The sequence below is a fragment of the Ambystoma mexicanum genome, chromosome 5p, assembly GCF_040938575.1.
Source record: "Ambystoma mexicanum isolate Mex_15411 chromosome 5p, UKY_AmexF1_1, whole genome shotgun sequence".
Lineage (NCBI taxonomy): Eukaryota > Metazoa > Chordata > Amphibia > Caudata > Ambystomatidae > Ambystoma > Ambystoma mexicanum.
Genome location: NC_090930.1, coordinates 54,597,946 through 54,624,770, shown reverse-complemented (window position 1 = coordinate 54,624,770; position 26,825 = coordinate 54,597,946). Strand labels below are relative to the sequence as shown.

The following is a 26,825-nucleotide window of genomic DNA, read 5'->3' as shown; positions in this document are numbered from 1 at the left end:
AAAACGGGATGAATCCGCATGTTGGATGGTAAATCGAGTTTAAAGGCCACTGGGTTGATAATAGCTTTGATGGGGTAAGGCCCAATGAATCTGGGATTAAAAGTTCGCTGACCCTTGAGGGGTAGGTGTTTAGTTGCTAGCCATACCTGATCTCCTACTTGGTAAGGAGGAGTTTTACTTCGGTGCAAATCAGCGTTTTCTTTATACTTTTTCTTGGCTTGCTGTAAGTGGGTTGTAGCTTCTTTGAAGGCTTGGGTTATTGTGGAATGTAGGTGATTTACTGCAGGCATCTCCAGGGTCAGAGGTGGATCTAGGTCAGAGGTCCGAGGATGGTGACCATACAGGGTATAAAAAGGAGTCTGTCCGGTTCCAGAATGCACTGAATTGTTGTATGCATATTCTGCAATCCAAAGGATGTCCTTCCAATTCAACTCGGATTGGTGTAACATGCACCGCAGATATTGCTCGAGAGTCTGATTGGTTCTCTCGGTTTGTCCGTCGGTCTGGGGGTGGTGGCTGGTGGATAACCGCACGTCTATTTGTGCTAGTTGGCAACATTTCTTCCAAAAGTGGGAGATAAATTGACTTCCACGGTCAGACTAATATGGAAGGGAAACCATGTAACCGCACTATATTTTCCATAAATTCCTTGGCCAAGGTGGAAGCTGATGGTAATCCTTTAAAGGGATAAAATGGGCCATTTTGGAGAATAGATCCACTATTACGAGAATCGTGTTGTAACCACCACAAGGAGGCAGGTCAGTTATAAAGTCCATTGACAAGGTGTGCCAAGGTGCTGGTGGAATGTCCAAAGGTTGAAGTAGGCCGGCTGGCCTTTTCTTTTGACTCTTATTTTGGGCACAGATTCTGCAAGCCAACACAAATGACTTTGTCTTTTCTCCAAGAAGGCCACCAGAAGTGGCGTTTGATCTTTTCTTCTGTTTTCGCGATACCGGGGTGTCCTTCCATTAATGATTCATGATGACGGGTAAGGACAAGTTCCTGCAATTCTTTACTTGGCAGAAATAACCGCTCTTGAAAGTAGGGTAAATCATCCTTAACGGTGTAGTGAGGACCCTTTTGACTCCATTCCAGTAAGGCAGAAGAGTCAAAAAGCTGTTTTACTTGAGCTTGGATGTCCTCAATGGTTTGCAATGAAGTCAAGCCCAGAATTCTTTGTTCCGGTATGATTGGCACAGGTTCTAAACTCGAATTGGGTTCTTCCATGCCTATCCGGGATAAGGCATCTCCCTTACCATTCTTGCAGCCAGGGCGATAGGTAATTACAAAATCAAATTCCGCAAAGAATAAAGCCCATCGGAGTTGTTGCGAAGATTGAGCTTTGGCCGTCTTTAAATACTGCAAATTTCTGTGGTCCGTAATTACGGTGATGGTGTGTCTTGCACCGAGAAGATAGTGACGCCAAGCCTTGAAAGCTGATTTAATAGCCAGTAGTTCTTTGTCGGTAATTGCGTAATTGAGTTCAGGTGGAGAGAATTTTCTGGACCAAAAGGCTACAGGGTGTAGTTGGTTAGTTTCTGGGTCTTTTTGCGACAGGACAGCTCCCATGGCTGAACTGGATGCATCGGTTTCCACGATGTAAGGGAGATCTGGGCGCGGGTGCTTCAATACAGGTGCAGAGGTGAATTTGGTTTTCAGGTCCTGAAAGGCTTGTTCAGCCTCAAGAGTCCATTCAAAGCGTTTGTTTTTCTTTAGGAGAGCTGTGATGGGTTGAACAGTTCGAGAAAATTCCGGGATGAAGCTTCGATAGAAATTGGCAAAGCCAAGCATGCTTTGCACTCCCTTCACAGAGCTAGGAGATGGCCATTTGAGAATGGCGTCCACTTTCCGCGAGTCCATTCGGATTCCTTGAGGTGTCAGGATGAATCCGAGAAACTCCACTTCTGTGGTATGAAAAACGCATTTTTCGAGCTTGGCAAATAATTTGTGCTGGCGCAATTTCTCAAGATCTGCCCTAACATGGTTTCTGTGATCAGATTCTGAGGAGGAATACACCAGGATGTCGTCAATATAAACGATGACACAAACATCGATAAGTTCCCGAAGAACATCATTCATGAAGTACTGAAAGGCGGCAGGTGCGTTGCACAAACCGAAGGGCATTACTTGATATTCGAAGAGCCCAAATTTGGTGCGGAATGCAGTCTTCCACTCGTCGCCCTCTTTTATACGTACCAGGTGGTAAGCTCCTCGGAGATCTAGCTTGGTGTACACACGAGCATCTTTTACTTGGTCGATAAGCTCAGGTATCAGGGACAAAGGGTAACGATTCTTAATCGTTATCTGATTTAGGGCGCGGTAGTCAATACAGGCCCTAAGGTCTCCTTCCTTTTTAGGTACGAAGAACAAAGCGGAAGAGACTGGTGACTTTGATGGGCGAATGAAACCATTGGCCAGTTATTGATCCAAATACTGGCGCAAATGCAGGTTCTCAGGTTCAGTAAGAGCATAAATCCTACTACAAGGTAGTTGTGCATTGGGTACCAAGTCGATTTGGCAATCGTAAGATCGATGGGGAGGTAAGGTGTTAGCCTGCTCTTTCTGAAAAACGTCTTGGTATTCAGATGGTAGCTGTACAGGGGTGGAAGTTACAGAGGCTAGACCCATAGCTGGATTCCTTGGGTAACAGGTTGGTTCACAATCAGGAAAAGTTATCTTCTTTGCTCGCCAGTCTATTCTCGGATTATGTGTTTCTAACCAAGGGATTCCAAGAAGTACTTGAAATTGTGGGGCCTTGATCACATCAAACACGATTGCTTCCCGATGTCCGTCCTGACCCACCAGAGTGATTTCAACTGTGGAATGCGTTACAGGCCCTGAGGCTATTTCGGTTCCATCAACTGTAGTAATTACATCTTGGGCTACTTTCGGGCGGAGAGGAAGCTTAATCCTGGAAGCCAATTCACGGTCTATGTAATTTCCAATAGCTCCACTGTCTATGTATGCTTTTATAGCATGCAACTGCTGAGGCTGTTTTGGGTTCACAAGCACCATTGGCATGACAAAATGCGAGGTCAAAGAGTTTGTTTTCAAGTTCGGCAAGCGGACCCCTACGCTTGTCGGGCTAGGTCGTTTCCCGAACCAGGTGTCAATAACTCGTTATCAGTGGCTCCAACCACCTTCTTGGGTGGTTTAACTGGACAACTTTGAAGAAAGTGCCCGGAAGTTCCGCAATACAGACAAAGTTGCATTTGTCGCCTTCTCTCTCGTTCCTTCAGCGTTAATGGTCCTTTAACACTGCCAATTTGCATAGGTTCGGAAACGTCAGTACTCTTGGAGTTAACGTGGGTCTTGATAGGTACTCTGGTTTCATACTTGAGCCGATCTGCTTTTCTATTTTGAAGTCTGTGATCAAGTTGAACCACTAAGTCTATGTAGTCTGCGCAGGCTTGGGGTGGATCTACTATCTGAGCTATAACATCTTTAAGCTCTCCGCGCAGGCCTCGATGAAACAATGTGATCCTTTTATTTTCAGGCCATCCGGTTTCCACAACTAGTCTATTAAAGGTGGCGATATAGGACAAAAGATCCTGATTACCTTGTCGTAAGGATAGCAGTTCGTTGTCAAGGGCCTGTCCCTGCGAGTGTCGAGCGAACAATCTTTCCATGCTGGCCTGGAAGCCCTGGAAATCCCGGAGAATGGGATCATCCTGATTTACCAATGGAATAGACCAATCGGCAGCACAGCCACTGAGGTAAGATAGTACAAAGGCTACTTTGGTCTGGTCGTTGGGGAAGGCCCCGGGCCTGCATAAAAAGTGTAAACGGCATTGGTTTATAAAAACGGCATATTTCTTGGGATCCCCCGCAAAACGTTCCGGCGGGGCCAAAGGCATGTGTCCAGGTAGATTGATTTGTACCGGGTTATTCGAACCCATTGTTGTAGAAATATCTCCGGAAACAGGTAAAGGAGTGTGCTCTGCCTGGCCCTGCAATAACCTTTTGGCCAGATCATCAGTTCTTTCCTTGGATAGGATTAGTTCCCTTCTGAGAGCATTAGTCTCCTGGCGGGCTGAGTGCACTTCTGCCCGTAATTCCCCTAAAAGATGGGCCAGCTGATCTGTCTCGGAAGTCTCCATAGCGCCCAGGTGGGAAATTGTGGTAAGGCTTCGCGTTCTGTAACGCTCACCTGGTTCCCACGGAGGCGCGGCGTCAAAGGCGCAGAACTCTGAAGATGGACAGGAAGGGCCCCTCTATTCTGGCTTCCCTGGCTCGTTGGATACCCTCCTGTGCGTGAAAAGGGAGTATTACCAACTGTGGAACAATGCTCAAGCCTCCCACTCCCTTCCAACCCTCCACGATACCTCCTCAACGATTCCCCGTGAAGCCTCACCTTAGGGTTTGGAAGGATGAGCTCTCCATCCTGCTTCTGATGCAGGGGCGCGTTGAAACCCAGTTACTTCACTGGATTGAGGATTGATGGGAGTTCAGGTAAGCTTGACTGTTCAGGTAAGGCGCTGTAAAAGTTCTGTTCAAAAGTTCAAGCTTAATAATAATGTTCGTTGTCTAATTGCAGCAAGCGCTAATGCTTATGTCTTTTTCCCCTTAGGGGCCGGGGTTCGGAGTGCCGGAGATATGGCGCCGACCCGAAGTGAAACAGTTCTGGATGAGTGCTCAGGTAATGTCTTTGCATTCGCTCATTCAATGTCTGTCTTTTTTCCCCATAGGGGCCGGGGTCCGGAGATGCCAGGAAGTGGCTGGACCCGAAATGCAGTGGGAATAATCCAACAGGTAAGACTTAAAAGGAAACTGAGCTTTCCTTATTCCTTTTCTCCCTCTCACCTTTGTTCTTGTCTTTTTTTCCTCTAGGCGCCGGGGCGTAGCTGAATCCGGAAGATCGCTGCTGAAGATGGAAGCGCCTTGCAAAGGTGAGTAAAATGCAGCGCTGCAGCGATCGAAACGAAATGCCTTTAAAATGATGTCTTCCTTTTCAGGGCCGTTGGAGAAATGACTCCGGGATGCAGATTTAACAGGTAACGGATTTTCTTCTCCTATTCTCTTCCTTTCTCCCCTTGCAGGTGTTCCAGGGTGCTGGCAGGCGTGGCTGAAGTCAGGATGCAGGAGCTGACACGGTGAGCGTCCAGCTGCTAGGTGCAGAACAACGCGAAGCATGTGTGGCTGTTCGGGTGAGGTTTAAATAGCCTTGGAAGAAGTTCCTGGTATGTATCCTTCCCCGACCACACCCGGGTGGTGAAGTAGTCCTACAGGTTAAGTAGTCCCATTCAGGCCTCAAGAGGGCCTGGATGAAGCAGCAAGGTCTGCATCAGGTAAGTGTGCACCCAAGCACTTAAACACATATCCTCTTCTATGAGACTGGCGCCTAATTGTCTAATTGTATAGTGGTCGCCACACACCCCTTATTTTTAGGTTAATGGTTATCATTTGAGGCATGTGGAACTAAACTTCAGTGCTTTGACCATAATGGCATTTGCCACCTTGAGATCGAGTCTTTGATTACTTTACTGTTAACTGAGTGAATATGGAAGAGTGGTGGCAGCAAGTTCATTTGCGTGTACAGCGCCAATTAAGTAGTTGGCAAATCCTTTCTAAAGGGTATCCTCGATTTGACAACCCATGCAGTAGTTTTGAGCACAGCTTGTGTTTGAGAGACTACATCATAAAGTATGTATGCTGTGTTGGTGGCCTGGGCATGGCTCCTACTTTGCCGATTGAGGTCCGGGTTCTATTTTTCCTTGCATTGTGTTCTCCAGATATTACACAAGAGCAGATGCAGAGCATGCCATGAGATTCCTGAATGGAACTCGTATGGATGACCGCATTATCCGAACAGATTGGGATGCAGGTTTCAAGGAAGGGCGCCAGTATGGGAGAGGAAAGGCCGGAGGGCAGGTAAGGATTTGTTTGGGACTCTTTGTGGTATTTTCTGTTTCCTTCCCCCTCAACCGTCATGCTGATCGTATCTAAAGCAACTGTTTTGTTTTATTGGTTAAAAAAACTCAGGTACTTAAAACATGTCCAATTAAATTAGGTTACAGAGCATTCACAGCAAAAAATTGCATTAAAAAAATGGAGACTGTGTTTACAATTGAAGGTTCGATCCTGTCAAATAGTAATTCCACATATGCTTGCGTGAAAGAAAACGCTTGTTTATGCACTTGTAAAATTCTTTTGACCTAATCTGATTCAGAGCGTCACAGCAGTAGGTGCCTGGATGTTTCTCGTTGTACCATCCTTAGAAAATGTACAGAAGGCTGTTTCCGCCGTAATCAATCCATATTTTAGTAGAATTTCATTGGTCTGAACCACATTTAACTGAAATCTCATGTAAGTGGTTTGCACCTCTTTACTCGAATAAATCGACAGGTATGGGGCTAAGATTCCCTGTTTGTTGTAATCACATTTTAATCGGCTTAATGAGGGATAGGCTTGAAATTCTGTGACCGTATTAGCCAAGTCTGCTGCAAATAATGCTGCATTTACTTTGTCCAGATTACCTTTGAGCTCTGACATAGAGCATCCTGACTCGGCCAATGAAAGATGTGCCAGCCCCTTTATTTCCGACAAAGCTTGAGGTCCACCAGACTCGCTTGCACTTCCAAAATCCTACATCAATGTTTTATCCGATGCGGTTAACGTTTTCCCTTAAAAGGATAGGTAGCGCCAGAGTGCTCTAGCTTTCAACGCAATGCCCCCCAATTCATAGCTGATTGCGTGCGGTGTATAGCATGGAAGGTGGAGGATTCTTCTCCATATTAAGGCTTCCATGTGAGGCAAGTAATCGATCGGTTTTGAATTGTAAACTTCAATCACATAAAGCAACTTAGGGACGATCTTGCCCTCAAAGAATCTTTTACAGGGCAATAAAGAAAACGTGCCAAAGTTTGTCTACTCTGTGTAATTGGTTGGCTAGTTTGGTGGCCTTGGATAGCAGCCATGCCGGAATTTACAGACGGAGGGTTTTTAATGCCTAGCCTTCATGAATGTCCATGTATGATGCATTACGTGGTATGACACCACCTATTTCTGATGTTTGTTAATCTGCTTAGAATCACATGCTGTGCATAGGTCCGACATCCAGTGGTCACTGCGGAGTATTGCATTTTGTTTTTCGTAGTCTAAAAAGGGACGTCGACAAGGCGTGTCTGAAACACTATCCCTATAGTGACGTGCGTTGTACCCACAATCCCTCACGCGTCGAGGTCCCTCAGATTGTTTTTTTCCGCCCAGCTTCTGGTCGCCTTCACGCGGAGCTCCTCGAGAGACATTGCAACTCCTCGACCTTCGGTCGTTTTCTCATTAATATTAAATAATCCCTCCCTCGACGCAGTTGTGAAGCTGTTCTCCGCCGAGCAAGATCTTCGACGGAGGGTCGAGCGGAGGAAATCCTTCGGCGTTGCGATGTCGAAGGCCGAAGGTTCACCCGCCGCTGCTACCACCGACAGTGACGAGGAACGCGATAACACGACCTCCGCCACGGAAGTCGAAAACCCCTCTAAGGAGCGCTCGCGCGCTTCGTCGTCTGTCCCCGGCCCCGACGGGCTCGGCTCATGCCCTGCTTATGGGGATGAACACCCCGGCGACATTGACGCACACACTAACTCACTTAAGCACACAACCCACAGCTCTTCTTTGTCTAAGACGAAAAGAGCTTCGGCGCCCAAGGAGACGCAGGTTCCACCGGCGGCCTCCTCGGACCGTTCGGGTTGGAAGCCCCTCTCGCAGCCGCGACCAGCGACTGGGCTTTCGGCAAATAAGGGCGCCGCCCCCAAACCATCGGCCGGCGCGCATCAACAGAAGGCGCATACCGCCATAGAGCGTTCGACACCCGTAGCGTCAAACGCAAGCTTCCGCTGACAAACGAGTCGCCGAGAGCTTGGCGAGGATCGCTGTAGCCGACGCCCAGAAGCGTACGCCGAAGGACACATCGAGCGCTACGCACAAGTCGAAAGACACGCCGAAAAAGCCTGAAGGAAGGCAGGGACTACCCCCTTCAGTCGGGGGGGTCACACAGCACACCTGAAGGTTGTTCGGAGGGCGACGGGACACTTTCCTCGACGCTTTGGGAGAGGTCGAGCCGTTTCCAGCTAGATGACTCTATTTTTCCCCCGCCAGACCGCTCTGGGGTACCCCATGAAACCATGGAAAGACTCCACCTCTGTATGGAGAGGATGGAAAGGTTTATCAATACCCAGACCTCTCAAACTCCCAAGAGGACTAGAGAAGGGCCTCAGGAGGACCCCAGGGCCAAAAATCCGAGGCTAGTCGATCCCCAGCAGGACACAGCCTCAGACTTCCATAAGGTATATGACCTCACTGGGGAGGAACAATACTTGGAGGAAGAGGATGATTTCATGGACGATGAAGGACAGAACCAGGAGGAATGTCTGGAAGACAGGCCAGACATTATAGAAGAAGGCTTCGGAGAAAACCCAGAAGAAGGACCTTCGCACCCCTGGCAATCCCCATCAGTATATTCCGACACTGATGTCCTAAACCTAAATCCTCCTGACAATTCACCGGTTAGGAACACGTCTCCAATTGACGATCAGCCCACTTTCAATGCACTGTTGCGCAGAGCAGCAGCACATTTCGAACTGGACACTGGGGAGCTCTCTCCAGAATTAGACTTTGTGGAAAGAGTAATTAAAGAGAAACCCCCGGTCAGCCAGACCATTCCCCTCCTAGCTTCAGTGAAGAGAAGAATCATCCCTTCGCTGGCCACTCCCGCATTGATCAGAGGGGTCAATCCGAGAATTGAAAAACTTTTCACTCCTTCACCCTCAGACCCGCTCTACATTAGAGGACATTCCATTCCGGATTCCCTAGTAGTATCTAATACTAGAAAGAGGGCAGGGGTACCACTTTCCACCAGTGAGGCACCCCCTGACAAGGAGGGCAAAAGGCTATATGCCCTTGCAAAAAGAGTAACTTCCTCGGCTGCCTTCTCAGCAAGAATTGCGAACAATTCTTTGCTTGCTAGCTACGCAGACGCGCAGTGGGCCAAACTGCGCAAGGACGCCGAGGAAGCACCGGAGCCTTTACGTACACGCCTACTTTCAACTATTGGCGAAGGAACCCAGGTGAACCAGAGCATTGTAAAAAACTCTCTGGACGCGGCAGAAACAGCGGGACGTTCCCTGGTGCAGGGAATACTCCTAAAACGCCATGTATGGCTGCGCAACTCAGGGTTTAAACCGGAGACACAGGCGTCTTTAATAAATAAACCTGTGGAAGACTCTAACCTCTTCGGGAAAGCGGTGGATGAAGCTCTAGAGATGGCTAAAAAAGAGTTCGATACTATCAAGACTCTTGACCAGATCTCTAAGCCCACTACCAGACGCGGCTATGGCAACAAACGCTTTTTTCGTGGCCAACGCCAACAACAACAAAGTCAGCTTCAACAATACCCTGCCACCAATTACCAGACCAATAGTGGGCAGTACAGCCAAAGAGGCCAACGCCGGGGTAAAGGGAGAGGTCGGGGATCCACCCCCAGAGGCTCCCAAGCCCCCAACAACTCCAAGTGACGCAAAGATTCGCGTCCCCTCCCATGCAACACCGGTCGGGGGCCGGATAACATCCTTTCTTCCTGCATGGGAGGAGATAACGTCGGACCGTTGGGTACTTTCCACCGTAGCCCACGGATACTGTATCGAATTCAACAGTTCCCCATCCTACAGACCCCCGAGGGGACGTCGCATGACACCGGAACATCTTGCCATCCTTCTCCAAGAAGTACAACAACTGCTGGAAAAAGGAGCCATAGAGGTTGTGCCTCTATCTCAGGTAACGGAAGGTATTTATTCAGTGTACTTCCTTGTACCCAAAAAGGATCTAACCATGCGCCCTGTATTAGATCTGCGCCCAGCAAACAAGTTTATCAAACCCCAAAAGTTTCGTATGGTAACCTTACAGGAGGTGATCCCACTGCTTTCTCAGGGAGATTACATGACAACATTGGACATGAAAGATGCATACTTTCATATTTTAATGTTGCCAGCGCACAGAAGATACCTCAGGTTCATGATAGAGGGCAAACACTACCAGTTCAAAGTGCTACCCTTCGGCATAGCATCGGCACCAAGGGTATTCACGAAAGTGCTGGCAGTGGCAGCGGCCCACCTGCGCAGGTTGTCCATCCCAGTTTACCCTTACCTCGACGACTGGCTCATAACAGGGGATTCTTACGAAACGTGCTTCTCCAATACCCAAAAGACGGTAGACCTTTTGTTCCAGTTGGGCTTCTCCATCAACGAAAAGAAGTCCAGTTTAGACCCCAGTCAAATCAAACAATTCCTAGGGGCTCTAATTCAAACAAGGGACGGCCTCGTCTTCCCCTCCAAAGAGAGGGTCCAAAACATGCTGTTTCAGATCCCTCAATATGTGATCGGTCGAGAGGTGACGGTACGCAAAGCAATGCGCTTGCTAGGAATGATGGCGTTGTGTATTTACTTGGTACCTCACGCGCGCCTGCGCATGCGCCCAATGCAAGAGTGGCTCAACAGCCAGTGGTGTCAGGCCAGCGGACTATGGGAGGATCTAGTAGTGGTCTTGCAAGCCTTGGTTCTCTCGCTATGGTGGTGGACAAAGGAAAACATGGAAAGAGGGAAACCCTTTGCCACACCCGCGGCGGAAGCCACTCTAACCACAGACGCATCCCTCACAGGATGGGGGGCACACCTATCCCATCAGACTGCTCACGGAGTGTGGACTCCGAACGTAGCATCCAAACACATAAATCTACTAGAGCTACTAGCTGTGTTCAAGGCGCTAAAAGCCTTCCAAAAACACCTACAAGGCAAGACAGTAATGGTCCTTACAGACAGCACTACAGCCATGTACTACATCAACAAGCAGGGGGGGTACCCACTCTCCAGGCCTGTCCAAACTGGACCAGAATATATGGAAGTGGGCTCTCAAACAGGACATGTTCCTACTGTCACTACATGTACCCGGGGAACTCAATCTGCTAGCAGACAGACTCAGCAGAGATTTCCACCTGCCCGAAGAGTACGAATGGCGCCTGCACGAAGACATCGTCTTCGACGTCTTCACACAATGGGGATTCCCAGAGATAGACCTGTTCGCAACCCTGGAGAACTCACAATGCCTAAGTTATGCCTCCAGGTACCTCCAGAACCTATCCAAGGGGAACGGTCTGTCGATGCAATGGTCAGGGAAATTTGTTTACGCTTTTCCCCCGACTCCACTTCTCAACAGAGTGGTGCACAAGATGCACCAGGAACAAGTGACCATGATACTAGTGACCCCAATGTGGGCCCGACAACCATGGTTCGCTCACTTGATGGAGATGTCTCTATCTCCCCCAGTAAAACTCCCCTGCCCGTACAACATGCTGTCTCAGGACAAGGGCAGGACTCTGCATCCATGCCCCCAGAACATGAACTTAGCAGCTTGGCTCCTGAGATCATAGAGTTCGGACATCTACAACTCCCGCAAAGATGCATGGAAATCCTCAGGGAAGCCAGAAAACCTAACACTCGCCACTGCTATTCTAGCAAGTGGAAAAGATTTGTCATCTGGTGCAGGAGTAAAAGCATCAACCCTATTGACTGCTCTCCCACACATGTTGTCCTATACCTGACCCACATATTGGATTCAGGTCTAGTGTTTAACTCCATTAAAGTCCACCTAGCGGCACTTTCTGCATACACCACTTCCCAACTCAGTGTCGTGGTGGAGGATCCCTGTTATAAAGGCATTCATGGAGGGAGTAAAGAGAATACACCCCCCGATAGCTGACCCAGCTCCCGGATGGGACCTTAATGTGGTACTTACCAGACTCATGGGCTCTCCATTCGAACCCATGCACAAAGCATCTCTTAAACACCTCACTCTTAAGACTGCTTTTTTAATAGCTATCACCTCCATCAGGAGAGTAAGTGAACTTCAGGCTCTTTCTATTCTAGACCCCTTCGTTACAGTTCACAGAGATAAAGTGGTTCTACGCACTCACCCTAGGTTTGCTCCGAAATTTATTTCTAAATTCCACGTAAACCAATCTATAGAACTACCAACGGTCTTTCAAAATCCTTCCAATTTGGGAGAAAGGACTCTGCACACACTAGATGTACGCAGAGCGGTCATGTTCTACATGGAAAGAACCAGACCACTGAGGAAGACGAATCAGTTCTTCGTCTCGGTGGCAGCAGGAAGAGAAGGAGATTCGGTTTCAAAATCCACTATTTCTAGATGGATTGTTCAATGCATCACTCTCTGCTATACTCTTGCTAAGAGAGAACTGCCCTTTAGGCCAAGAGCACACTCTACTCGAGGCACGGGGGCATCCATAGCATTCATTACAAATGTTCCCCTTGAGTCCATCTGAAAAGCGGCTACCTGGAGTTCTGTGCACACCTTTACAAAACACTACTGTCTAGATGCACACTCTAGATCTGACTCCCAGGTGGGACAGGCAGTATTACGACACCTTTTCTCTACTGTTCCTTCTCATAACCCACCGCCAACTCCGGGTACTGCTCGCTAGTCTATGCACAGCATGTGATTCTAAGCAGATTAACGAACATCAGAAGACAATGCATTACTTACCGTAAAAGCATTTCTGATGGTTGTATCTGCTTAGATTCACATGCGCCCACCCTTCCTCCCCGCTCGGATGGAAGGAACATAGACTTCCTTTATATCTCTTTTCTGTACTCACTCACGTCTAGAAGGCTCCCTCAGGGCAGAAAAATACAAACAGAGGGACCTCGACGCGTGAGGGATTGTGGGTACAACGCACGTCACTATAGGGATAGTGTTTCAGACACGCCTTGTCGACGTCCCTTTTTCGACTACGAAAAACAAAATGCAATACTCCGCAGTGACCACTGGATGTCGGACCTATGCACAGCATGTGAATCTAAGCAGATACAACCATCAGAAATGCTTTTACGGTAAGTAATGCATTGTCATCTGATCACAGGTCACTGCCTCACTGTTAACCCAAGGCACAACCTGTACCCATTGTAACTAAGTTGTAGCATTGTAACTAACTACAACTAAGTTGTAACTGTGAGTCTGCGGGCACCGGGAGCGCCGAAAGGTCGGGCTCTTCGGCTGCCAGGCAGGGCGCGCTTTCCCCGGCACTATCGACCATGAGCCAACGCTCTGGTTCGGGGAAGAGGAAATCCGAGAACCCGGGTAAGCTTCTGGAGAAGCCCTGGTCGATCTCAAAGGATTCGGCCGAGGGGGAGTGACGTGGTGACCCTCCCTCCCCAAGGTGAAGGCCTCAAGCGCGCCAAAGGTGGCAAAGGCCTTGATTCACCCAGCTAAGGCCTCTATCGAGGGAGTCGCGGCGGCCCTGGCAAAGCCTGGGGAGGCTACACCAGTGGAAGCGATCTCGGGGCCCAGAGTTTCCCTGCCACCGCGGAGGGAATCCTCTTTCCAGCCCATCGACAAGACCCCCCATGAAGACCCCGGTGGAAAAAGAGGGGGAGGGGGGTCGGTGGCCGTCACGGACACGGATTCAGCTTCTGAGGAGGAGCTGGTGGAAACCGTGAAGAACCTCAACGAGAGGTTTGAGAAGGTACGATCCCATGGGAGGGATCCCGAAGAGGTGGTCGAAGAAAGCGACGGTGGCGCCGACGAGGCCCCAGTGGAGGAGCAGCCATCCCTCCCTTCGCAGCCATTGCTCGAGCCTCAGGACAACCCGGCGGCCATTCTGATGGCAATCCAAACCTTATGCACGGAGATAAGGACGAGATTACCACGAGCCCCGGCGGACGATCCAGAACCGGGCCCGTCGGGAAGCCCTCCGAACAAGCGGAGGAGAATACACCCCTCCCTGCCTTTCATGCCCCCACGACCTATGGAGCCCTCATCCCCCCCCCCTCCCACCGGACCCCAGGGATGACACTGCGACGGATACGATGATGGGGACGGATGACGACAGTGGTGACGACGGGACGGACTTTCCATCACCACTCCCTTGGGCTTTCCCGCCCGACGAAATTGGCTCCTTTCACGCCATGATTGCCAGGGCATGCGAGCTCTTCCAGCTCTGCCCCGAGGAACAGAAGGAGGGTTTCCTCTACCAACGGCGAGAGGCCAAGAGAAAGACGGTCCTCGCTGTACCGTTACTCGACGATATCTGGGACGAGGGACTTGCGATCCTGAAGAACCCGTCCACGACGACTGCCAAGAGGGACAGGTACGAGAAGTAGTACCGGGTCCCCGATGCCGCCCCTTTGTGCCTCAGGGCTCAACCTACGCCAGATTCGGTCGTCTCAGCGGCGGCCTAGAAGAAGGCGGCGGCAGGGGCGACAGTCTCAACCTCTACTTCCCCTCCTGACGGCTAGGGTAAGAAATTGGACGCCATGGGGCTATGGGTCACCTCGTCGGCGGCGACGACAATTAAGGCGGCCAATGCTTTAGCGATTGTGGCCCGTTACGACAGGGAGCTATGGTATACAAGATAGCCCCCCTACTGGACTTCCTACCAGAGGGCGAAGGCCCTGGAGATTCTGCAGGAAGGTGAGGTGGCGTCGGACCACGCCATAACGGTGGCAACGGAAATTGCTGACGCTGGGTTTTGCCAGTTGGGCAGCGGTGTTTGCCTACGACGACAAGGCTGGCTCAAGGCAACAAACTTCCGTCAGGACGCGCAGACCAGGGTTTTGGACATGCCGTTCGACGGCAACCTGTTGGGAAAACAGCGGATGAGTCGCTGCAGGCCATCAAGGCCGACAGACGGCCTAAGCCCTGGGAGTCCTTCAGCAATGACGGCCCTTTCGGAGCGCCGGAGGCAGACAGGGGGCCTCCAAGGGATCAGGCGGTGGCTCCTCTACGTACCGCCAGGCGGCCCGCTCCTCGTCCCAGGAGGCTTACAGAGGTTGCGGCAAGCAAGGAGGATCTTGGCGTCGTCGCCAAGGAGGCCAAGGCAGCAAGGCCGCCTCCAAGCAAGATAGAACCGACCGTAGCGTCGGGCCCCCACCGAAGCAGCCCGGTGGGAGGCCGGCTGGCGAAGTTCGTCAGCGTGTGGGAGTCCATCTCCACCCACCGTTGGGTGCTGGATGCCTTGGCCCATGGGCACGCTCTCGAATTCTAAAAGTGCCCCCGCATTCCTCCCGTGGCCAGGAAGGAAAATCACATCCCTCAACTGCTGTTGGAGGTAAAGGCGATGCTCAAGAAAGGTGCCATCGAGCTTGTCCCCAAGAGGCTCTGGGGCTCTGGAGTATACTCAAGATACTAACTCGTCAGAAAGAGGACAGGCGGTTGGCGCCCCATCCTGGACCTACGTCGGTTGAACAAATACATCAAGGCACAGAAGTTCAGGATGGTCACTCTCCAGCACGTGCTGGGACAGCTAGAGGAGGGCGACTTCCTATCGTCATTGGACTTGGAGGATGCTTACTTCTGCATCCTAAAAGGACACCGAAAGTTCCTCATATTCATAGTCAAAGGACGTCACTACCAATTCAGAGCACTGCCATTCGGATTGAAGTCGGCACCCAGGGTGTTCACCAAGTGCCTAGCACCAGTGGTGGCGTGGCTGCGCCTGCAGGGGATCCACGTCTACCCCTACCTGGATGACTGGCTCATCCGTGCAAGGACAAGAGAACTCGCCGTCGAGCACACAGCGAAGACCGTCCGCTTACTCACGGAGCTGGGTTTCTTCATCTACCCGAAATCCCATTTGGTTCTGTCGCAGGTGGCACTGTTTCTGGGACCGAAGCTCGATACAGTGGAACGATTGGCATCTCCGTCGGAGGAAAGGACGAAGGCCATTTTAGGCAAGGTGCAGCGCCTGCTAGCCACGGACGTGACCAGGGTGAGATCAATCAAGTCCCTCCTCAGAATGATGTCCTAATGCATCTATCTAGTGCGTCTGTGCAGGCTACGGATGCATCCTCTACAGGAGTTCCTCGACGCCCGCTGGATGCAAGTGGCGGGCAGCTTCGAAGACAAGACCCTGCTCAACGAGGTTTTCAGTCGAGCGATTCAGTGGTGGGGCACCCGTGCACACCTCACAGCGGGCATGGACTTCCAGACCCCGGCACATCAGGAGACGGTGAAGACGGGCGCCTCCCTGGAGGGATGGGGTGCGCACACCGGAGATCTCCACACAAGAGGCCTTTGGTTGCCGGAGGAGAAGTCCCTCCACATCAACATCTTGGAGCTCCACGCTGTGTTCTGGGCGCTCAAGTCGTTCCTCCCGTCCCTCAAGGGCAAGGTTGTGAGGATCTTCACCGACCACACCACCACTATGTTCTACATCTGGAAGCAGGGAGGCACCAGATCCCCAGCCCTATCCAAGGAGGCCCAGGATCTGTGGCACTGGGCCGTCGCAAAGGGGATGTTTCTGGTTCCCTTCATTTGGCAGGAATAAAAGAAACACCATCGCCGACTCACACAGCAGGGAGCTGCGCTCGTGCCACGAGTGGGAACTACGCCAGGATCAAGTGGATCGGCTCTTCCAACGATGGGGCAAACCCCAGATCGACCTGTTCGCGCCGGCGACGAACTCCAAGTGCCAGAGGTTCGCCAGCAGGTTTCCCCAGCCGAGGAGCATGGGCAATGCTTTCTCATTCCCCTAGGATGGCCTGTTCCTGTATGCGTTTCCTCCGTTGCCGCTTCGACTCATCGGCCAGCTCAAGAGGTCCCAATGCAGGATGATCCTCGTCGCACCGGCGTGGCTGAGACATCTGGTTCCTGGACCTTCTGGACCTCTCAGCGGCCCCACCAGTCAAGCTGCCGACGGACGCAGATCTTCTGAGAGGGAGGCGCCATTCTTCATCACGACCCGGAGTCGCTGAACTTGCAGGCCTGGCTCTTGCAGCACTAGAGTTTGGAGGGTACGATATCCCGGCTGACTGCAGAGAGGTTCTTGCAAAGGCCAGGGCATCCTCAACTCTTGTGCTACGGACATAAGTGGAAGAGGTTATCTGTCTGGTGCCATGCACAGAAGATCAACCCGCTACGGATTAAGCCACCTGAAGTGCTACCATACCTACTGTCGCTGGCCAAAGCTGGACTGGCTCACGCTTCCATCAAGATACATCTGGCAGCGATCTCCCGATACACTAGAACTGCAGGACGGCCGTCCTTGTGGTCTCATCGACTGGTGAAGGAATTTATGAAGGGACTGTTCCAATTGTTCCGGCCGGTGAAGGCGCCAGCCCCGGTGTGGGAGCTCAACGTGGTGCTGACCAGGCTCATGGGGCCACCATTTGAGCCTTTGCATTCGGCTCCGTTGAAGTTCCTGTCGTGGGAGACAGCGTTCCTTGTGGCCATCACCTCCGCACGACGGGTGGGAGAGATTCAGGCCCTATTGTGCAAGCCTCCATACTTGACTTTTCACGATACGAGGGTGGTGCTGAGGACGCACCACTCTTTCATGCCCAAGGTGCCGTCGGACTTCCAGCTTAACGAGCCCTTGGTGTTGCCAGTTTTCTTTCCGTCGCCTTTGTCGCCGGCCGAGAGGACTTTGCACTCGCTGGATGTAGCTAGAGCGCTGAAGTTCTACGTGGACCGAACGAAGAGTTTTCGGAAGACATCACAGCTGTTTGTGAACTTTGAACATGTGAACCAAGGGAAGGCTCTCTCGAAGGCTTCCATTTCCAGATGGCTCTCCGGCTGAATCATGCACTTGTGTATAGGCGCGTTACAAATGCTGTATCATATCACTGTCATCAGTTGGCCAACTGACCGTTGCCCGGCCGTCCGAGAGCCCATTCGACCAGAGGGATTGCTGCTACTACGGCATTCTTGTCTGGTGTGCCCCTGCTGGACATCTGCAGGGCTGCTACGTGGAGGTCGACGCACACTTTCACGAGATTCTACTGCGTCGACCGGGATTCCAGGGAGGAGTCCAGAGTCGGCCAAGCAGTGCTGCGCAACCTGTTCGCCTGAAGGTGGGCCTGGTGAGGAGGTAAGAGTTGCTTAATGTTGAGTTTATGTAATGCTTAATGTTGAGCCTTTTGCCACCTCCCGTGGTTGTGCATGTGTTTACTGCTATGTATTCTTTTATTCATGAGCATGGGAATCCATGCCAGACCCCATGCTGGAGAAGGAACGGTTTATAGTGATAATTTTGAAAACAATGTCGAAAGTCATTATTTTGAAGTTGAATTTTTTTTTCAATACTTTTTTTTTCTTTTCAAAATGGGGGGGTTCCCCCTCAACCCCACTTTTTTTAAAAAAAAATTGTTTTACACATTTATTTTTTTTTACTCCCGGACCCCAAAATAAATATTTAAAAAAAAACGGAATTTGACATTTTTTTTCGAAATTTTTGTCATTCGGCATTATTTTTTCGAAATTATGACTGACCACCAGAAGGAACAAGTTACTTACCTGTAACTTGTTCTCCAGCATGGGTCTGGCATGGATTCACATGCAAACCCTCCCTCCTTCCCATCTGCGGCTCTTCACTTGATCATACTGCCACTTTACGTGCTACCAAATCTGAGGATGGCTGCCGGGGGAGGGACTTAGGGAGAGGGCAGTCATTGGCTGAGGGCAGTATGACCCAGAGACCAGTGATTGGTTACTACTAAGAAAGACAGATCAGAAACGAAACTGATACTGAATTTTTTTCTGTACAGAGGATTCCCAGCCTGACGACTGGGAATATTCATGAGCATGTGAGGCCATGCCAGACCCATGCTTGAGAACAGTTAAAGGTAAGTAACTTGTTCCTTACACTCATTCGAATTCTTGAGTAGGTTTTCCTTTATTGTGCTTATGTTGAGCAAAACAGCCTTTGTGGCCATCTCTCGTGGTACATGAAAATACCACAAAACAAAATGGCTTGGCACCCAAATGGCCACAATATACAGGCTCTTGGCAACTAGAACGATACAAATTATTGCAACTGTGATATCACCAAAACAAATGCACTGCTGCTATCAACCTACTCTCCAACACACTTGCTTGATGGGACCACATCACATCAACATTTTGCTGTGCCTGTGGACTTGAAATGAAAATTGTGCATCACCATAACTTTTACAGGCTTTTTTTCAAACTCTGCAACAGAAAGCAATCTAAAAATGGATTTCTGCTGTCACAGGCCTTGCCCGGTGCTTCTACCTCTGTTGCTGCACTATACATTCGTGTACCCAAGTCATTTCTGTGAGAAGGGGATCCTTGAGAGCTGCAACTAGTATGTGCTCACTGGGTCAAGGGAAAGCATTGCTGGTTCATCAATTTTCACTGGTTGCTTAAAGTCTGGCGTCCGTGGATCCTGTCAACTTCACCTTCTGAACAGTCCCTTGAGGTTTATAGTGACCAGAGGAGCTGCCTCATGATTCTTTGGTAGGTGTTGTCTTCTGTGCCATTGCACCTGTCCCCAGATCCTCAGTGACTCGGTACAGACCCTCAGTGGTCAGTTGGGAGCAGAGTCAACCCCTCAGCCACAAATAGCTGGTTTTCAATTAAAAACTTTATACTTTCTCTTGAGGTCTGGATTCGGGCAGATCAGGGGGGTGGGTAATTTCAGCCCTCCTTCTCGAGGCGGTCAGTGGCTTTGGCCATATGGTATCCCTCTCCCCTTCACACTGGTCTGGTTAGGTGAGTTTTCCTGGAATTTGTCATGGGGCGTTTCCAGTAGGAACCTCGGCTGTCTGTACCCCCACTAGAATTGGAGAAAAAAAGGGGCACAGAGTGAAACCTCCACAACCATGTGTGGATTAGTACCCTAACCTTAGGCTCTCAGTGCTTGCATGTGTATTCATGCCTCAGATGAGGACTACTCGGTGGAAAAAGGTTGGAAGACTAGTCATGAAAAAGCAATTGCACAAACCCACCCAGTGGCCCAAATCTGAATCCGGCAGGTACTGCTGTATCTGAACAAACCCAAGCAAGTTTATTGGAAGACCATGCCCACAACTAAGATTAATTTTCTCAGTCTTTGCAGGCTAACGGTACATTGCTACAGGTAGTGTAGGAGGTTCTACAGATATCCCCTTTCCTGGAATTTGTTTACTTGGGGTGCAGGAGCTGCATGTTTAACTTTCTTTTATTTATTTTTTTCTCCAGGAGACACTGTATCCTTTTTGACCTTCTAAGTTGCCTTTGTGCCACCTTTTTAAATGTGTGGCAAGATAAATCTGCATGGAAAAGTCTTTTAAATTGTGGTGGTCCTTTTCCTAAATTCCAATTAGCTACAGAAAATTGAGCATGTGCTATCTCTAAATGATGGGGATAGGGGGTCACTTGCACTGACTGAGTTGTGTGGGCAGGTTTTGTAAACTAACAGCTCGGCACATGAGGCCAGATTGCGTTAATGATGATGTGGGCAGACGAGGGAGTGAAGAGATACAGAACATGCTATTTTTCCAGCTTGGCAACAGGTGAGCGGGTGCACTCCGACCCCCCCTCGGAACCATCATGGCAGCGGCAGTCTTTGCAGAGCCCTGGCAGGCTTCCAGGCAGCACCGGAGCTTCCCTCCCCTAGTCCCGCCTCACCCTGGTCCTGATTGGCCAGCTCCTTCTCCATGGGTTTGGGGTGGATGTTGCTGCACGCCCGCTCCCTGTGCCATTTTCCAGCTTGGCAACAGGTGAGCAGGCGCACTCTGACCAACTGGCCCCTCTCAGAACCATCACTGGTATCTAACATCTTACCAGGTGAGTGTTGCGCCCCTGAAGCCCAGAAGGCCCAAAATCTAACTTCCTGGCCAAATCCGACGGCCCCCAGGCCCGTGTGCAGCCCCTCAGGCCCCACTGCCTTCCATGTTTGTCTTCTCCCTCCTCCTTCCCCGCCCACCGTCCCCTGATTGGTGCTCCATCTAGGCCTTGACAGACACTACTAGGGCAGCCCCTACGGCTAAGGACCCCTTGGAAAAGAACGACACCCAACAGAGGTGGCTCCAAAGACGTTTCTGCATGTGTCAGCAGCGGAAGTCAGTGAAGCCAGCAGCTTAACGGACACCAACAACAAAACTGTGTGGCATGGGTGGGGTGTAGAGCCATTACTCTACACCAGAAAGTCCCTGCCACTCTACCTACCTTCCCATAACTTAGAATGCCATATACTTAGCCCATGCATACTTAGAAAGATATGTTCCACCAGCTGGATTTTATCCATGACAGTATTTGAAATGTTGTCTTGCGCTGCATCCTAACACATTAGTCAATGTTAATAATTGTCACACCTGGAGGGAACTGTGGATGCTAGCCTGCGCCGCATCTAGATAGATTTGCAATAGTCGGCACCTGCCTACTTAGACGGAATTAGGAAGACTAGCATACACCACACCTGATTGAACTCTGATAGAAAAGTGCTTCTTGGCATGCACCGCATCCAGCTAGAACTCTTAGCTTTGGCCTGCCTCGCATCTAGATTGGATTATGAATGTTAGCACATGCCACGCATAGATGGAACTTGCATGTTAGCATGCATCTAAACATAGAATTGAGAACATTAGCCTGTGCTGCATCCAGATAGGATTGTGATTGTTAGCATGCGCCATACTTAGATGAAACTGTATATGTTAGCATGTATCACACTTAGATGTAATTCTTAACCTTAGCCTGAGTCGCATCTAGACAGGATTGTGAATGTTAGCATGTGCCATACTTATTTGTTTATTTGTTTATTCACTTATTACACGCTCCAGACCCAGAGGTAATAGGGCGGGGACAGTATGAGAATGCAAGGCTTACATAGTTATACAGTACACAGGTATATACAAATATAATGCAGAGCTTCAGTATATACAAAGCACAATTTGAAGTACGAATATAACATCTATATGTTTACAGCAATATATAATGTACAAGTATACAAGTTGCAGAATACTACACTCCATGGTGCAGTTAGACTCAGATTGTATATAAAATTACAGCAATACAATGATAAAGATATACAAGTTACAGAATGTTGCACTCCTTAGAGTGCTTGGCCTCGAAGGTGGAAAAGATTCCACATGAGTTCAAGTGGTGACAAGAGGTAGTGAGTGATGAGGAATAAGTGACTCCGCGCGGTCAGAAGCGGTAGTAGACTATGGGTCAAACAAGATGTGTTTTATAACATTTTTCCTAAAGAGTAGGTAGGGTTGGTCTGTTCGCAAGTCTTGTGGAAGTGAGTTCCATGTTTTTGCCGCCTTTACAGGGAAGCTGTTGCCACCGATAGTGGTAAGCCTGTATCTAGGTATAGCCAGGCAGTTCATATTGCCAGCTCTAGTTAGTCTAGGAGAGATTCTTCTCTGAAATGTATCGGTAAGGTAGCTAGGGGCCTCGTTGGTGAGAGCTTTATAAGTCAGAGACAATGTCTTTAGCTGTATTTTATTGCCCGTGGACAGCCATTTATGTTGGCGTCTAAGGGAGGAAATGAGAGTTCTTTTATTTATGCCTTGGGCTGATCTTAAGGAGTTATTTTGTAATATCTGGCTCTTCCGGATAGTAGTTTTATTAGCACCACTATATAAGGCATTACAATAGTCCATTTTAGAAAGTATTAAAGCTCTGGCCAGGATCAGACGGCTATCATCAAAGAGGAATGGTTTGCCTGCTCTTAGCAACATGCATGTGTAAGCTGTGGATGAGGTTAAAGATTTTATCTGTTTGTCAAATGACAATGTAGAGTCCAAGTAGAAACCAAGGGTTTTTACCTCCTTGGAGACTTTAATGGCATTCCCATCAATATTAAATGAGAACTCCTTTCCTAGTTTTCTGATGTTGGCCTGTGATCCCAGAATTAACAACTCAGTCTTATCGTCGTTTAAGCATAGGCCATGAGTGGCCATCCATGCTTGGATGATAAGCTAAGTCTTGTTCACCTTACTATGATCCCCAGAAAGCGGGAGAAGGATCTGGGTGTCATCTGCATAGTTTGTGTAGGTGACACCCAGATGGTCCAAATCATCGAACAGGGTTTTGGTGAAGATATTGTAAAGAGTTGGCGAGACACAGGAGCCCTGAGGAACACCACACAAGATAGGGGTAGGGTCAGCAGCTGCCGAAGGGGAGAAAACTCTCATAGTTATCTCACTCAAAGATTCGATCCATCTGATGGCCTCTGGGGAGAAATGGGCGGCAGAGTCAAGGTGTCTGCAGAGGACTTTATGGTCAACCGGGTCAAATGTGGCTGAGAGATCGAGTAAGAGCAGAAGTACTGTCTTCCCTTTGTCTCTCAGCTCATCTATTTGAGATTTTAAGTCAATTAAAGCTGTTTCCGTTCCATGTAATGGACGGAAGCCAGATTGTCTATTGCCTAGGAGTTTATGCAATTCAAGGAGTTTTTGAATTTGAATGTAGGCTGCTTTGTCCAGAGTGTTGAGTAGAAATGGAACCGTAGTAATGGGGCGGTAATTGGTGGGAATGAGAGGATCTAGTGTTTACTTCTTGAGTTGAGGAGAGGGAGCACCCAAGATTGTTTAAGAGTGGCAGGGATAGAGCGTAATGAATGGAGATGATTCTCTAGCATCATTTATTAGTTGTGCTGGGCAAATGTCACCTTTTACAATTAGAAGCGTTTGGAAAGGTGTGGAGTTTACAATTAGAAAGCTTCAGTGACAGGATTGTTTTTCAACGTCCAAAGTGGACATTTTGGAAAAGTGGAATAAATTAAACTGTAAATGTTAGCATGTACCGCACTTGGATGGAATTCTTAACCTTAGCCTATGTCGCATCTAGACAGGATTGTGAATGTTAGCATGTGCCACACTTGGATGAAATCATGATCACTAGCCTGCCTCCCATCTAGACAGAATATTGAAAATTAGCAAGTGCGCACCCAGATGAAATGGTGAATGTTGGCAAGCATCACACTTGGACATAATTGAAAAGACAGCAATGCCAACTAACCAATTCACTAACAATTTCATCCCTCTGCATACACCTCTCAAACTCTAACCAAACGCAACCACAAGCCTAAACCACAGCAATCCGCACAAACTTCACTACAATGCAACAACAAAACAAACCACACATAGACTTGCACAACAGAACACGATGACTACCGACCGCAAAACACCCCAAGCCCAGCCAACGGACCCACCGGCTGAGGCTGCCAACAGCACATCACTGCTCTCTTGCACTTTTCCAGCTTACTCCCACTAACTCATCCCTCCCACCCCACCCCACCCCACCCCTCCCTTTTTTCAGAGCGCCAGGGGACCACGCAGGTGGTGATAGTGCGCGGTACAAATATCCTTTAACATTAACAATGGCTTAATCAGTGTTTTGGTTGACCTTGCAGTGTAACAGGAGCTTGTTATGGCATATGCCCAAATTCTGCGCCTATTTATCCAGGACGACTTCTTGTAAAGGCAGAAGTCATCTGTGTTCCATTTGACACCTGCTCATTGTCTGACTCACCAAGGACTATGGCAAATGTTAATTGATTGTGAAAGTCAGATCTTGGATAAGGCAGACTTCCAATGTACCCACTGAGTATGTGCGATCTTGGGTACTTGTCTTGATTTTTCTAATGTATTTTGGTGATACTTTATGCATAAGTGGCTAATTTCATTTGCAAATCACTTCATCTTAGATTTTAGCAGCTACACAGAGGGTTCAAAGCTTCATGAATCTCCCTAAATTCTAACTTTAGGTTAATGATTCCCCCAAAGTGACCGACCTGCTGCTGTGATTGAGTGCTGCTGCGATGAGTGTATCTGACTTGGGAGAGACTAAATTGTATTATCTGCTTTCCTTTTTTCCCCCCAATTTCCCACAGGTCAGAGATGAATACCGCACAGATTATGATGCTGGCCGTGGTGGATTTGGCAAAATAGCCCAGTGGCAGAAGACTAATAATCAGCCCATGATATTTTGATTGACGGAAGCTCCCGAAACACAGGAAATGTGATCTCGGCACAATGCGGATCCAAAAGCCATGACTGGCTTCTGCCAATGCGGCAGGATCCCAACGAGATGGGTTGAAGGAAGTCCTTTCAATGTACATTAAACCAGATGTTGTGGATTGACAATTGCCATTAAATTACCTGCTGGTTTTCCAAGAACCACAAGCATTGGGAAAGGTGTGGAGTCGACAAATCTAAGTTGTAACTTCATACAAATGAGTGCTCTTGGGACTGCTAGCAAATAGTAGGTGGGTACTGGCCCAGCAGTGACCCAAAACCAGCACATGCATCTTGTATCAAATGCCTCCTGTTAATACTTTCACTTCAGGGTAGAAAGTGTTGGTTGGTGGGTGGAGTGGGACTAGATTAACAATCCAATGCTTGCAGCATCATACTATAGTACAGCAATCGGCACATGTAGGCTTCTACTGTGAGTAGTTCATGCAGAGGTTACAGCTTGATTTTAGAATGCAACACATCTGTTTGCTCTATCTAATCTTAGGTAAGCCAATGTGTTGGTTTTGCAGTGTCACATCACTGTTGCAGTGGAGTCCATAGTGCTGGCTTTATCAGATGTTTCAAGATGTACCACTTAATGTAGCTTTTGCCTGTGTTTCTGGGCAATGCTGTTCTGTAGAGCCCTTCACCTTGCTGTTACTGTGCTGCTGAGTTGGTGCAGCTCTGCACCTTTGTTGTGTGGGCACTGATTTTCAAATGCTCAGAGCTATTCCCATTGTCTCCTTTGACGTGCCCCAGGCCTTTTTGTAAATGGTCTGAGACAGTCTGGTATGAGCTTTAGGAGCTTTGCCACTCCTAATCTGTTTTCCAGTGCCTGACCATTATGCATATGATGTCCATTATTTGTGAGAAACTTATAACGTCGATGGGCAAGCTGCACCAATGTTCGGCATTTGTGCAGCGTTTTCTTTCTGTATTTAGTTTATAAATAAAAGGGAGAACTATTTTAATGCACTTTGTTTTATTGTATTGTATTGGAACATTTGTGAAGTGAGACAGCAGTTGCAGTTTCACCTAAAGCGCTCTGCACAAATTCTGCCCAATACGGCTGGTTTTAAAACGTTTCATTGAGGTTGAATCCTTGGGAGGGAAGAGAGCCTTGATTCGTCTCCTAACCAGACTGAATTAGTGGTTTGGAGGTGCTTTATCTGCTGATCGTTTTAGGCTCTTCAAAGAGAAAGTGGAAGACCTGAAATAATTTTGGTTGAATAGACATGCGCAAATAAGAGTGATGTACAGGCACAGGGTGTGGGTTGTTGGCGGGGCGGGGTGGGGTGGGTGTTGTGGTAACATTAACAAGTGCATGATTTTAAGTACAGAAGAAAGTATGCAGAAACTTAATCAAGAGATGTGTAGTTCTTGTTGCAAAACGGGTGCAGTGTGAAGAGAACTGTAACTTGCAGCGAAGCAACACATGCATTGTAATGAGCTGACAGAAGGAATATGAAAATTCAATGGCCTGTGTTTTCGGCATGTGGTACGCAGGAGGTGATGCTGATGGGGTGTGCTCTGGCGAGTAGCATTGTTGAAGTGATTGCCAACCTGGGGCATTGGGGGGTTGGGAGGGCTGCGGGCAGGATCATCATTTCAAATCTCTTTTGCTTGGTACTTGTCATGGCCACTGGCCCAGAAAGACAGACCCCCACACCATCAGGAGACAAGGGCAAGGGGGGGTAACACAACTAGATTGTCCCTTGACAATACAGCATAAATGACCCAGCTGGACTCAGTCCAGGCCTTTTGGCGCCAGGCTCATGAACAAATATAAACTGACACTTGGTTTGGTGCAAAGTGCTTTATTTTACATGCAGGAAACTCCATGTGCATTTGTTTGTGCGTGGCAGCTGGGGAAGGCTGGATTGCACGTGTAGCATCCTTAGGAGTGGAGGAGTGTGGCCTGTGAGCCAAGGCTAATGGGTGTGGCCAGAGCTGGAATATTTAAGCTAGCCCAGCCTTCTTGCAAGCGCTTTCCTTTATTCTGCACTGATGGCAGTGTAACGCTCACTGCCGCCTGAGCGCATCTTACCTTTTGTGTTCCAGCTACCAGCATCA

The 26,825-nt window shown here is 49.0% G+C and overlaps 1 protein-coding gene across 4 annotated transcripts in view; it reads left to right on the top strand.

Annotated features, from left to right (window-relative positions):
• LOC138480725 (nuclear cap-binding protein subunit 2-like) overlaps nt 1–25,723 on the top strand; it is a 103,628-nt gene extending 77,905 nt beyond the window's left edge. For all 4 annotated transcript variants that reach the window (XM_069612430.1, XM_069612433.1, XM_069612432.1 and 1 more), the window contains 2 exons: nt 5,733–5,871; nt 24,629–25,723. In XM_069612430.1, the coding sequence (XP_069468531.1) occupies nt 5,733–5,871; nt 24,629–24,727 (238 nt within the window). In that variant the 3' untranslated portion in view covers nt 24,728–25,723. The remainder of the gene's footprint in view (nt 1–5,732; nt 5,872–24,628) is intronic.
• Nucleotides 25,724–26,825: the final 1,102 nt, after the last annotated feature.